The 13,728-nt window shown below is 36.1% G+C and overlaps 1 protein-coding gene across 1 annotated transcript in view; it reads right to left on the bottom strand.

Moving 5' to 3' along the window:
- The window catches only part of LOC126299332 (uncharacterized), a 793,355-nt gene that overhangs the window by 550,158 nt on the left and 229,469 nt on the right, over positions 1 to 13,728 (bottom strand). Inside the window, exons 14-15 of the mRNA XM_049991162.1 lie at positions 875 to 1,048; positions 650 to 759 (exon numbers count right to left, since the gene is read on the bottom strand). Of these exons, the coding sequence (XP_049847119.1) occupies positions 650 to 759; positions 875 to 1,048 (284 nt within the window). The remainder of the gene's footprint in view (positions 1 to 649; positions 760 to 874; positions 1,049 to 13,728) is intronic.

Below are 13,728 nucleotides of genomic sequence, written 5' to 3'. Positions count from 1 at the left end.
ATGAAATTGACTCTTATACGTAAGTGACTACAAATGTGAATTTACATGCCTGGTATAAAGTTGGTCATGGATCCCAATCCTTTCAAAAGTGTCTTCCTCCTGATGGCATATGTTTACTATCTGAAGCTAACATTTCTAAGTTCTTGGAGATTTTTTTTTCATGTTGTTGTGACACAGATTTTGTGCTCCTGGTTTATTAGTATGAATATATACCACCCCAAAACTCATGGTGGACTTAGAATTAGATAACAAATGAAGCAGTTTAATTACTATTTCAAAAGAGCACATCCTGACATGTATTTTGCTGTTATGCTGGATACAACATTTTGTCACTTAAAAGTTTAGTGACTTCCTTTTCCAAGAAGGAGAAAAATGATTGAAAAAAATAAAAAAATAAAACAATGTATTCAGTTATGTCTTAAAATTACATTTGTGCTGATACTAAGCTATACTTCAACTTTTTCACATTGAGTAAAAATTGATAGATGTCTGCACTGTACAGTCCTACTGTAGGTCATAGAAGCAAGACCTAAACGAAGCTGTGATTTATTTGTAAAAGTATCAACATTTTATCATATGACAGATAGCTAACAAGATACAGTATTGTGAACATAGATCATGAACAAAATAATTAGTGAGTTACACATACCTCTAAGATGTTAATAGAATGTCCAAATAAATCAACTGTCAAGTTTAATGATCCTGAGCGTGGAAGGTAAGACCGTGGGGAAAAAATAATATTTCCTTCATAATTTCCACCTAAAATGAGATTTTTACAATTATGTTATAGTTTTCAAAAGAACAGATTTCATAACAAATAGCATGATTTACAATAAATTGAGATCTTATCTGCTACATCTCTGACATTACTTACCAACATTATATTCATCAACAAATACTGAGCCTTCATAGTTATGAGAAAATTTCCTTATATCACTGCTGAACTTCTTCCCTATGTCAGTATCTTGTAGTAAACCTTGAATTTCCACCCTGTTTGGATTAGATGACTTCAATAAATTTTTTAGGTGACTCCATACAAATGACCCCACTGTAAAAAAAGTAACCTTATTTTGATACTGTCTAAACAAACAAGAATGTTGTAAAATATTTTGTGAAATTTCTTTATATAATAAAAATGCTTTTAGTGTTTACACTTTGTGGAGAACTTAAAGTTCTGCACTTGGCTGCATTGTCAGCAACCATTTACAAAGTAAAATTAACAGCAATAGCAGCACTCGGTCACTAAAATAGAGTCTTTTGACCTAGGTTTTGGCACTGCTATGAGTGCCTTCATCAGAAATAAAAGTCCCAAATTGGCATGTCATGTATTAAACTAAAATCAAGCAATAAATGTTTACTCACAAAAAGCTTTCTTTCTTGATTTTTAGTTTGATATGTGACATGCCAATTTGAGTGTTTTATTTCACACTCATAGCAGTGCCGAAAGCTAGATCAGTAGACTTCTTTTTTGCAACTGACAGCTGCTATTGCTACTAATTTTATTTTAATTTATGGAGAACACTCATTAATTTGATATATTGATTCATTCACCCATCCATCATGTTCTATATACTATATTATGAATGGCAACCTGTAGGTACGTAGAATGAGGCAAGATGCATATTAACACTGGTATCAAAGCCTTGTTCCATGCACTGAATTTATTATCAACTACCACTTGTCAAAATTTACACTTTTGTGTTTACATAGGCAATAAATAAAACATGGTAAAATTAGCAGAAAAGCAACTACTTTGGAAAGGAACCTGCTTCTCCAGTTACACTACTCCAGTACTTTTCAACTGCACTATTATGTTTCTGTTTGCATCCTGCAGCTTGTTTTATGTTGGGTCTTTATTGATTATTTTAAAGTTTTGACATAAAATACATACAGTATGTTGCCATACAAATCAATGTGCAATATTTTTTTACTTGTTATCACGAACAGATATACATTTGGAACTCTACATAACCACATACGCATTAACAGAACGTAAGAAAATTTAAGTAAACTTAATGTCAGCTGTGCCTTCACTCAAGATGATAGAATTAAGACAAAACAGTTTGGTCAGCTGTCAAACATGAACCAGGAAGCACAGTAAACAGTCAAGCAATACAAAAAATAAAATAAAAACATTAATGTTATGTAAACATTTGTATCTGAGTAGCATATAATGCATAGACATACATGGTGTTGTTGTTGATGATAATGATGTTGATGTTGTTGTCTTCAGTCTGAAGACTGGTACCATGCAGTTCTCCATGCTAATCTGTCCTGTGAAAGTCTCTGAATAGCTATTAGAACTACTGCAAACTACTTCCACTTAAACCTGATTTCTGTAGTGAAGCCTTTGTCTTCTTTTACAAATTGTATTCATACATCCCATCATTATCAAATCAACTATTACGTTATGCTTCAGTATGTGGCCCATCAACAAACTACTTCTTTTACTCATGTTGTGCCATAAATTTTATTCTTCACATTCAGGTATAACATGACATTTCAGAGGCTGCAATTCCCTTCACAATATGAATGACAATCAAAACACTTTCAGCCATCTAAATTTCCAGTTTTACTTTATTTTTGGAACCAGTTTCAGCATTGCACTAAGCCATCTCCAGGCCTGTATGTAAAGGCAATAATGATAACAATTTAAGATACATAAATAACAAAAGAGACAATGTAAAATTTGCCGGCCGCAGTGGTCTAGCAGTTCTAGGTGCTCAGTCCGGAGCCGCATGACTGCTACAGTTGCAGGTTCGAATCCTGCCTCAGGCATGGATGTGTGTGATATCCTTAGGTTAGTTAGGTTTAAGTAGTTCTAAGTTCTAGGGGACTGATGACCATAGATGTTAAGTCCCATAGTGCTCAGAGCCATTTGAAGCATTTGAACAGTGTAAAATTTAAGAAATCAAATTATATACAGTGATATTTTGGGTAAACTATGACATAATTACATATATCTTGTTCTGCAACACATTTATGGCTTCTCATGTCATAACTTTTGCCCTCATAAGATTCTTGTCATAAGTATCTTGATATCCAACCTCTCATAATCATGTTTTTAATATGTGACAAGTGGATCTGATCGATATTGCAGGTTCATTTAACCAGTTGTTTTTCTGGTTGTAGGTCACAAATACCTCTGTCATACCATACATAGTGGCTATGTGTCATATAGAGGTATGTGTCTTTCATTGTTCTGATTGAAATGGATGTGTTTCTGATATACTATGTATGTATTGCAGTACATATCTTTAGACTTACTTCATAGTTTATAGTTTGGTATATCACCTAGCCACATCACTGCCTACCAACAGACTTCTCACTTTCATGATAACGTTGGTTATGACTTTTTACAAATGATATTTTGATACTTCCTGCTCAGTGCGAATTCATTGTGGTATATTACATTAGCTTTACATTTTAGTCCATTAAAATGTTTTTTTACATAACTTTATATTTTTGTTTTATTAGTTATTAGTTAGTTAGTTAATGTGGGGTTGACCTCCAGCAAATGGCTTTATGTTTTATTAGTATATGACAACATATAAATGAATATTTTACCTTTAGATTGCACTCATCAGTATACAACTGTGATTGTTTTGCTTCAGATTATTCACATGTATTGCCATTAGGATTACATACTGGTTATTTGTCAATATGTGACACCGTGGTTATCAATGCATAACACGTAATTTTGACCTCCGATTAAGTGGTTCTCTTTTACAAATATATGACATGTATATATATATTGGTACCCTAGTTTACATTAATATACTGTGCAACTTTTCTCTCTTTTTACTCCTTAATTTATTTGCAACTTTGATGCCACTCCCTGTAAAGTTGCTTTTTGTTATGTATTTCCCACATATTACCACTGTATATAATCTGATTTCTTTAATTTTACACTTCCCCATTTGTTATGTATTTCACACTGTTATCATTGTTGTCTTTACACAGGGGACTTAAGACATTGTAGTATAATGCTGGACCAGGTAGCAAAAATAAAACAAAACTGGAAATTTAGATGGCTGAAGGTATTTTGATTTGACATTTTATAGTCTACTGAACAGACTAAGTCCTGTAACCATCCAATATAAGGATAGACTTACAGAGACAATTACCTTCTTCTTTTTACTGTTTATGATACACATTTTGTCTCCATACAAGGCTACATGCCACATAAATACTTTCAGAAAAGACTACTTAGGACTTAAATGCCTATTAAATTTTAGCAAATTTCTCTTTTTAGAAGATTGTTTCTTGCTATAAAAGTCTGTATTTTATATTCTCTTCACCTCAGTCAGTTATTTCATATTATCACCATTTAGCTTGTGTTGCAAGAAATGAAGGTACCCAGTACCAATAAGTCACGCTAGTAGGAAATTTGGCCCTATTAACTGCTCACCCAAGTCACCTGCAAACATTAACAGAAAATCTCTGCTGATGTTCCTTCTCAATGGTAGTGTGTAGGTTCTCAAAAGCCCAAATGTGTTGTCTTGGCTAAAGCAAGCATCATCTATAAATACATGCACATGGAATTGTGGATCATTCCCACATTGTGTAAGGATACACTGGCGGAAGGCAACCCTATCTGGAAAGTTGGATGTGGCTGGAGTTTGCACACTTTGAGAAGAAGGAATCTGTATCACAGACACGTTTTGACGTTAGTAAGGCATTTGACTGTACTCCCCATAAGATGCTCCTAAACAAGGTCAGTAAATATGGTGTTGGAGCACTGATCTGCAACCCTCTAATCTTATTTCGAAAACAGAAGGCACATTGTATGAGTCCAAAGAGCACTATCATGTGAATACAAGTTGGAATATGGTGTGCCACAGGGATCAGTAATGGGCTCCCTCCTGTTCCTAGTGCTTGTAAATGATTTAAACTCTCATGGATAGTACATGCAATTTGCATATGATCCAACCCTGTACTCAAAAGGAATTGGTGCCAGCAAGACTCAAGAAGAAGTAGATGCTTTGTTTGATGCTACAATAAAATGGGTTGTTACAAACAAAATTAAAAAAAAATGAATAAGAAATTAAAGAAAAGGATTCCTAAAAAGTGCAGGAACTGAAGTTTCTGGGGTTCATGCACATATATGTGACAAAGTGTCACGAGTCATATACCTTCTGAGGAAACAAAGCATGTGATAACTGGTCAGTTTCTGCTGATGGTATATTTTCACTGTTATACAGCCTTTTCAGCTATGGCCTAATACTATGTTGTCACACTACAGTCTGCAAGAGAATTCTGCTACTACAAAAAAAAGCAATAAGGATCATAACATCAAGAAGGAAACTGGGCCACCGCAAACCCCTCTTCACATGTCTAGGAGTGATAACAATTTACAGTCAGTATGTCTTCACCTGTCTCATGTACAGGGTGACAATTATTGAACTATATAATAAAATTATCATAACTTCTGAACAGTTTGTGTTAGGATGTTCAAACTACAATGTTGGCCAAGGATCATGATAGGAATTAGTATGCACTGTATGGTTTGGTTTAGTGACAAAGCCCACTTTCATTTGGATGGGTTTGCCAATAAGCAAAATTGGCACATTTGGGGGACTGAGAATCTGCGTTTCATGATTGAGAAGTCTCTTCACGCTCAACAGGTGACTACGTGGTGTGCAATGTCTACTCACAGAATAATTGCTGCAATATTCCTCAATGACACGGTGACTACTGAATGGTATGTGAAGGTTTTGGATGATGATTTCAGCCCCATTATCCAAAGTAACACTGATTACAATAAGACGTGGTTCATGGAAGGTGGAGTGTGACCCCATCAAAGCAGGAGAGTGATTTATGTCATGTAGGTGCACTTTTGAGGCCACATTCTGGCTCAGAGGTACGCAAAGGCCTCTGGTATAGGCCTTGATTGGCCAAAATATTCTCTGGATCTGAACACATGCAACTCATTTTTGTGATGCTATATTAAAGACAAAGTGTACAGCAATAATCCCAAAACCATTGCTGAGCTGGAAACGGCCATTCAGGCGGCCATACACAGCACTGATATTCCAACACTTCAGAAGGCCATCCAGAATTTTGCTATTTGTCTGTACCACTTCATTTCCAATGATGACAGGCATATTGAACATATCATAACATAAATCCAAATATCTGAAGTGATGTTTATATGTCGAATAAAGTGTGTGCATGCTGTAGTTCGTAACTAATTTTCATTTTTTCCATATAGTTCAATAATTTTCACTCTGTAGCTGAAATAAAATCGTGAAAAATTCATCAACAGGAGTGACATCCACTATTCTAACACATGTGGTATGAAGACACAGACATCCCAAGCTGTTGACTATGACATGGGACAGTTTTCCAGCAGTAGCTATTAAAATATTCAAGCACCTAAACACTAAAATGCAGTTTTTGGACTTGGTGAAATTTGGAAGAATGATATCACAAAATCTATGCCAAAAACCACTGTACAGTTTAAATGAGTTCTTTGACAGTGGAACAGCAAATTGGACTCCCTAAACAACGCACTGCCTTATGAAATGAAGTGAACATCTACTTGTAAAAAATTTCTGACTATGTCATTAAGTATTATGCTATACTTATGCAAATTTGTTCTGTGTTGTAAGCACACTTACACTAATTTGTTTCTATGTTATACAAGAGGGAACCAAAAAGAAGCAAAAAAAATTTTTTTAAGCTATATATTTTCAAATTGTTTACAAAACAATTTTATCCTCTTCAAAATACTCTCCATTACAACTAAAATTTGTCCCACCTGTGCTTCCACTGTTTGAAACATCTTTAGAAATGTCTGACAGCTTCTTGACTTCTTCAGTGTTGTTAAATCGGTGTCATTTCATGCTCTTTGTCATGGGTGGCCATAAGAAAGAGTTGCACGGAGCTGGGTGAGGTGAGTAAGGTACATGGGGCAGTGGAACCATACCATCTTAAAGCCAACAACTGTTTGGCAGAGATGGCTGTAAGTGCAGGTGCATTGTCATGGTGGAAGAATCAGTCTCCGGTCTGCCACAAATCAGGCCTTTTTTACGAACACTGTTGTGCAATCCTCTTAATACTTCCAAATAAAAGATTTGATCGATTGTCTGACCTGGGGGAACAAACTCTGAATGAACTATTCCCTTGACATCAAAAAAGCAAATCAGCATTGTTTTGATGTTTGATTTGACTTGATGACATTTTTTGGATTGTGTCATGATTATGTCTTCCATTGGCTTGCCTGTTTCTTTATTTCTGGGTCATAACCATAGCACCATGACTAATCACCAGTAATGGCCTTTAACAGAAAATCTGGATCAATTTCAAACTGTTGTTTCAAAGCATGAAATGTTTCAACCTGACGCTGCTTTTGATTGTCAGTCAAAACCTAATCAACAATTTTCATTCCCAAATCTTCCACTAAAATTCACTGAACCAAGGTCCAAGATAACCCACTAATCTCTGACAGTTCATTGATTGTCCATCAACAGTCTGTGAGCACAAATTCTAGAATTTTTTCCATATGTTCATCAATTTTGGCATTTGATGCATGTCCAGAATGATGGTTTGACATCAATCGGCATGTCACCATTTTTAAACTGAGCAGACCACTCGTACACTTCAATTTTTCCCATAGCATCATCTAGGTAAGCTGTTTTCAGCATTAAAACATTTCCAGTGGCGTCTTTGCCGTGTAGAATACAAAATTTCACAGGTGCACATTGTTGAATTAAACTTGCCATCACAAGAAAATGAAGCAAGTACAAAACAGTGCTAGCAAAAACAATCAAACAGAATGAACCAGGTCAACAACACAGGCAGCACTGAACTGCCAATAGGATGCGCTATACATGCCTAGAGTCAGAAAAGAGTACTACACCAGCTCCACCCGTGGCAATATTATTCTGACTATTTTTGGGTACCTCTCATAATGCTTGTGTAATCTTAACCTTGTAATTCTGATGCAATCCATCCAGTCTTGACTGATGAAGACATAGCTAAATGATAATGATATGCATACAACTGCCCCTCATGTAATATCTGATATACTGTGGAGAGCAAAAAGCATTCTGCTGGAGCAATCCTTCTAACACTTGTACCAGGTATTGCACCATGTCTTGCAATACTTGCCCCTCCATTCATGGTGTCAACACTCTTCTTGGGGCACCTGCATGTTGGATGGTGGGCTTAAATAAAGCAGTCTGATGCAGGCATTAATGGGACTTCATGAACACTGCTTTATGGCTGTCTTCTCTGCGGATACGCTTCATGATACATTCATACTTCCTCCCATGCATTGTCATTAGTACTCCAACACATGAAGTTGATGTCAGTCATTCTTCTTTTGAAAATGTGTGGGGAGGCATGGCATCTGCTTCACGTGTTAGAAGTTCATGCTCTTTTCACTGTTCACTGTATAAAATGGTACCTGGAAAATAAGACTGCATTTATGCTGCAGCCTTGGCATTTGTGTATCGCAGGAAATGCCCAAACGTTGAGCTGTGACTGCTTGCTCTGGATCACTCTACACTTCACAGCAATGAAATTAACATACTCAATTAACAGACAGGAATTTGCTGGCATTGAAGCTGCAGCTTAAATGTAGCCTTGTGCATATGTCATACCGGAGATTAATAGAGTCAACACAACTGCTACAATTGTACACATGGTACTTCCATTTCATATAAACAAGACAATGCTTGTTTGGTTTATTACTTTGACTGTACAATTTCTACATATGCTTATTCAACGTGATAAGAAATTGTGTATATTCTGGTCTGAAGTAGTCATTACTGAGTGAAATGAATCAACTGCTATAAAAATTTTGGATCTATGACTAAGCCTGTGAGACTACTCCCTTTCATATAACAACAAACTGTTAATTCAGATATTTCTGTGAGTTAACCGTGTTGACTATTTTCTGCATTTTGGAAAATGCATAGTTTTACCTTTCTGGACATTTAGAGCAAGTTGTCAACCTTTGAACCACTTTGAAATCTAATCAATATCTGACTAAATATTTGCACAGCTTTTTTTCACACAGTACTTCATTACAGATAATTGCATTATCTGCTAAGAAGTCTGAGGTTACTATTAACATGGACTGTTAGATCATTAATTCAGATGGACTTGACACAGTGGTAACACCAGTTCCCATCAGGTCACTGAATTTAAGTGCAATAAGATTAGGTAAACACTTAGATGGATGACTGTCTAGGTCTACCGAGCACTATTGCCACATCTTGATTGATATGAGAAGCATGGACTCCAGTCATGGAAGCTGTCAACAGTCAGGAGAGTGGTGTGCTGACCACATTCTCCTCCATATCCATATCTAGTGACACCTGTAGGCTGAGGAAGGCACACTGGTTAGTCAGTACCATTGGGCCTTCAAGGCTCGTTTGTATGGAGTTTATTTTGTTTGTCAGATTGTTAATACACAACATGAACAGCAAGGGTCCTCCAAACACATTTTCCAGTGGCAAGTCTTTAATAAGTTTAATATCTGTCAATGACTATCCATCAAAGGTAATACACAGCATACTCCCTACCAATAAGACCTCAATCCAGTCATACGTTTCACTTGATACACCACAGGTTGGTAATTTTGATAATAAACATTGGTGTGATAGTGAGTCAAATGCTTTTTGAAAGTTGAGATCTACTGCACCTGTCTGACTGCCTTTATCTATGGCTTTCAGAATTTCATATGAGAGATGCACTAGAAGGGTTGCGCATAGCGTTGTTATTGGAACCCATGCTAGTTGGAGGTAGGAGCTCACTCAGTTCTAAATACCATGTGTAAGCTTTGAGGATGTTCCAAGATTCTACATCAGATGGATGCCGCAGATATTAGATTGTAGTTTTGTGGATCACTTCTTCTGTCCAAGAATATATATACTATTTTATGGTTAAAAGAGTGAGTAACTCAGTCACAAATTCTGTATACAGCCTGATAGGGGATTCAATATGGCCACTGGGCTTTATTGTTTTAGCAGTTTCAACTCTGTCTCAATGCCATTCACACTAATGTCTATTTTACTTATCCTTGCAGTGGTGCAAGAATTAAAGTGGGATTTTCTTTTGCAAAGAAACATTTGAAGATATAGTTTGACATGACTGCTTTTTAGGTTTCAGTTTTTGTCATACATGAGTATCCTGAGACTAACTTTTGTGTCCCTAACATCCTTCATGTATAATCAGAATTCCTTTGGGTTTTGTGAGAGATCTTCCTACAATATTCTGTAACAACAGTCATTAAAGGTTTCACATATTATTCCTTTGACAATCAAAGGTTAAAAGGATCCTGAAAGACTTACTATTGGCCAACTCCTTCTACTCCATTGACGAATTTTTTAATATAAACAAATGATGTAATGTACATATTCATACTATTAGTATTATTATTTCAGCTATAAAAAAAGGAAGAAAGAAAGAAATTGACATGTTCCATATCAACGAAAGATGCTTCATTCAATGTCTGTCCATATAAATGACTATTCTTCATTTCACACCTATTATGTGGTTGTTTCTGTTTCTCTAGAAACTTATTTCCGATAGTGCAAAATTCATTTAAAGAAAAGACAGCTACTAGTTTCACCAGTATCTACTGTCACAATAAAAGTGTAATTAAACGTTTCTAAATTGTATTTAACTAACACATTTCATACTGTTTACTAGTTAGACAGACATGATCTAAGCCTAAATTTTCCAAGTTATAAACTTGTAAAAACGTGACCAAACATGCCTAATAAAGTACATTCTCTAAAAGCAAAGGGATTACAAATTCATTCTTCTAAATCAATACAAAAACAACAACCACTGCAGATAAGACCTTTGTGTCATTTTTCATTTATACACAGCCAATCTCATGTCGTTGACAAATTTAAAACATTCTTTAAACTTCATTATTCTTTTGAAACTGACCATGAGTGAGAAATGTGGGACCTGTTATAGGGTAGTGAATAGAGAGATTTGTTGCCAATCTTGGAGGAAACATTTTCAATTGGGGGGGGGGGGGGGGGAGAGTATGCAGTAGGAACATTTTGATTGGGGAATAGGAAAGGAAACAAGGAAGGAAACTCATAAGGATCAAGGAAGATAGGGGGGAGGAGGGTGATTCGGAACTGGCAGCTGGTAGGAGGATAGGAAGAAAGAGAATGTGATCTGACAGTTTTATCAACACCAGAAACAGGTATCTACCACCGCCAGAGTTAAGTGGAGAAGAGCCTCAGGTAGAACAAGGAGCAGGAAATGTGCAGCACACTTCAGACAAGGCCAAGAAGCCTAGGAATGTACAAAGTGTTAAGAAGAAGAAAGTGCTGCTGCTAGGTAGTAGCCATGGGCGAGGTGTAGGCCCTTAGTTACAGCAAAGTATAGAGGCAGCATACCAGACCAACAGTATCTTCAAGCCAAATGCAGGGCTAAGTCATGTGATAGAGGAGCTAGGGTCTTTATGTAAGGACTTTAGAAAAGAGGACCATGTGGTGACAGTGCTTGAGGTGGGAAACAGTTTGGACAGGGATGGGGCACATGACATAGGTGGTGACCTGGAAAAGATAGCTTCCCTGATTCATGGCACAAACATACACTTTGTTGAGTTGTTCTGGTGTCATGATTGACCACACCTTGATGGAGCTCTGAGGTGAATTAATGTGGGGTTAGGGAGGGCTCTGAAGACAGCCAACTTTGCTCATGTTTCTCTGGTGCCCGTCGGGACTATCAACAGATGGGGTTTCACTAGGCATGGCCTACACCTAAACAAGACTGGGAAGGGAAGACTAGTACAGCTGATTCATGAAAGTATAGGGGGTGGATCTCAGGCCACACATGGTCAAATACCTGTTGTCATAGGTAGGAAAAGTAGATCTTTCTTAGGATAAGTCCAGACAACAGGTTTCCCTGTCTAAAGAGTATCTCCAGCAGTTTAAAAAATACTGAAACAATCACGCACAAGACAAATTTGAACACTTCTAATATCACACATACCAGTTGTCACAAAGAAAAACAAACCATTGGAAAGAGTAACATGGGGTGTTTCACAGACTTAACAAACCTCCATCAAAACATGCAATCAATAAAAAATAAAATACAACTATTACAAGTTGAGATCGAATCTTTGAGCTGCATAGTAGTTTGTATTACCTAAAACTTCCTCTGTATGATGAGTGATTACCTTTTCTTGTCTAACTGCTTGGCTTGAAAGAAATCAAATAACCAATTTACACAAAGGATAATGTAGATTTTATTACACTACCTGACTTAACTAGGGCAAATGTCGAAAAGGATTATGAAATTGCAGCTACAAAAATTACTCAGTTCAACCTGGTTATTGCTACAGTTTACCAATCACCATCTGGGAATTTTGAACTTTTCTTAAACAAAATGGAGTCATTGCTAACTAAAGTAAATAAAATAGATTGTGAATTGATAATCTGTGGTGACTTCAATATTGACTTCCTCACGAATAGTGGAAATAGGGAGACCATTTTGAACCTTGCAACATCCTACAATTTAAAGGCTGAAGTAAAAGCAGCTACCCGAGTATCAGAAACTTGCCAAACAGCTCTTGATCAGTTTCTAGTCAAGAAGAGTTTATACAACACCTCACTAAAAATTTTCAATGCAGGTTTTAGTGATCATCTTGCTCAAATATTAAGCATAAATGTACAAGGCAGTATTATTAACAACATGTCTTTCAGAACAGCATATCCAAGTTATAATCAGCATAATGTGAACTACTTCAACAACTTATTACAGAAAGAAAAATGGCTAGGAGTGTACAAAATGAACGATATAAATGAAAAATTCAACACTTTCATTGATACATTAACCCATTTCTTTGAACTTGCCTTCCCACTGAAAACATTAACCATACGGGGAAACTCTAGAACAAACACCTGGATCACAAACAGAATAAGGGTTTCATGCCAGAAGAAAAGACTACTTCATGAAATATGTAACTCAAAAAATTCCTCACCTGTAGTACGCGCATACTATAAAAAATATTCCAAAATATTAAGAAAAGTAGCAAAAGCAGCAAAAATAATGCATAATGATGAAATCATTTATAATTCAGCTAATAAATCAAAGGCTATGTGGAGGGTTATAAAAAAAGAATGTGGAGAATACAGACAACCTTGCAAAAATATAACACTATCACATGAAAATAAAAAAGTAACATACCCCTTAGAAGAAGCCAACACATTTAACAACTTTTTCACAGGTGTTGATGAAAATATGTTACAATCAAACTTTAACAGCACCCAGGCAAATGAATATAAAATAAGTGCATGTAGAGGATCAATGCACATCAGTTCTGTTTCACAAGATGAAGTAGCTAAAGCAATAAAAGGACTAAAAAATTCCAAATCATCAGGAATTGATGGTATACCGGCAACAGTGTTAAATAAGATCGCATCAAACCTAATTGAAGTACTCACACATTTATGCGACTGCTCACTTCAGGCAGACACTTTCCCTGATGTGTTGAAAACATCAAAAGTTATTCCTGTATATAAAAAAGGTGATAAAGACAATGTAAATAATTACAGACCCATCACAATTTCCTCCTGCATCTCTAAAGTACTGGAAAAAGTAATGTATGAGAAACTTATGAAATTTATAAATAAAAACAGCATCCTACGTAATGAACAACCTGGATTTAGAAATAAGAGGTCAATGACAACTGCTGTCTATGAGTGCATCAATTCCATCCTGAACCTGATGGACAAAAAACAAGAA

This window comes from Schistocerca gregaria, chromosome X, assembly GCF_023897955.1.
Source record: "Schistocerca gregaria isolate iqSchGreg1 chromosome X, iqSchGreg1.2, whole genome shotgun sequence".
NCBI lineage: Eukaryota > Metazoa > Arthropoda > Insecta > Orthoptera > Acrididae > Schistocerca > Schistocerca gregaria.
This window is presented reverse-complemented; position numbering and strand designations above follow the sequence as displayed.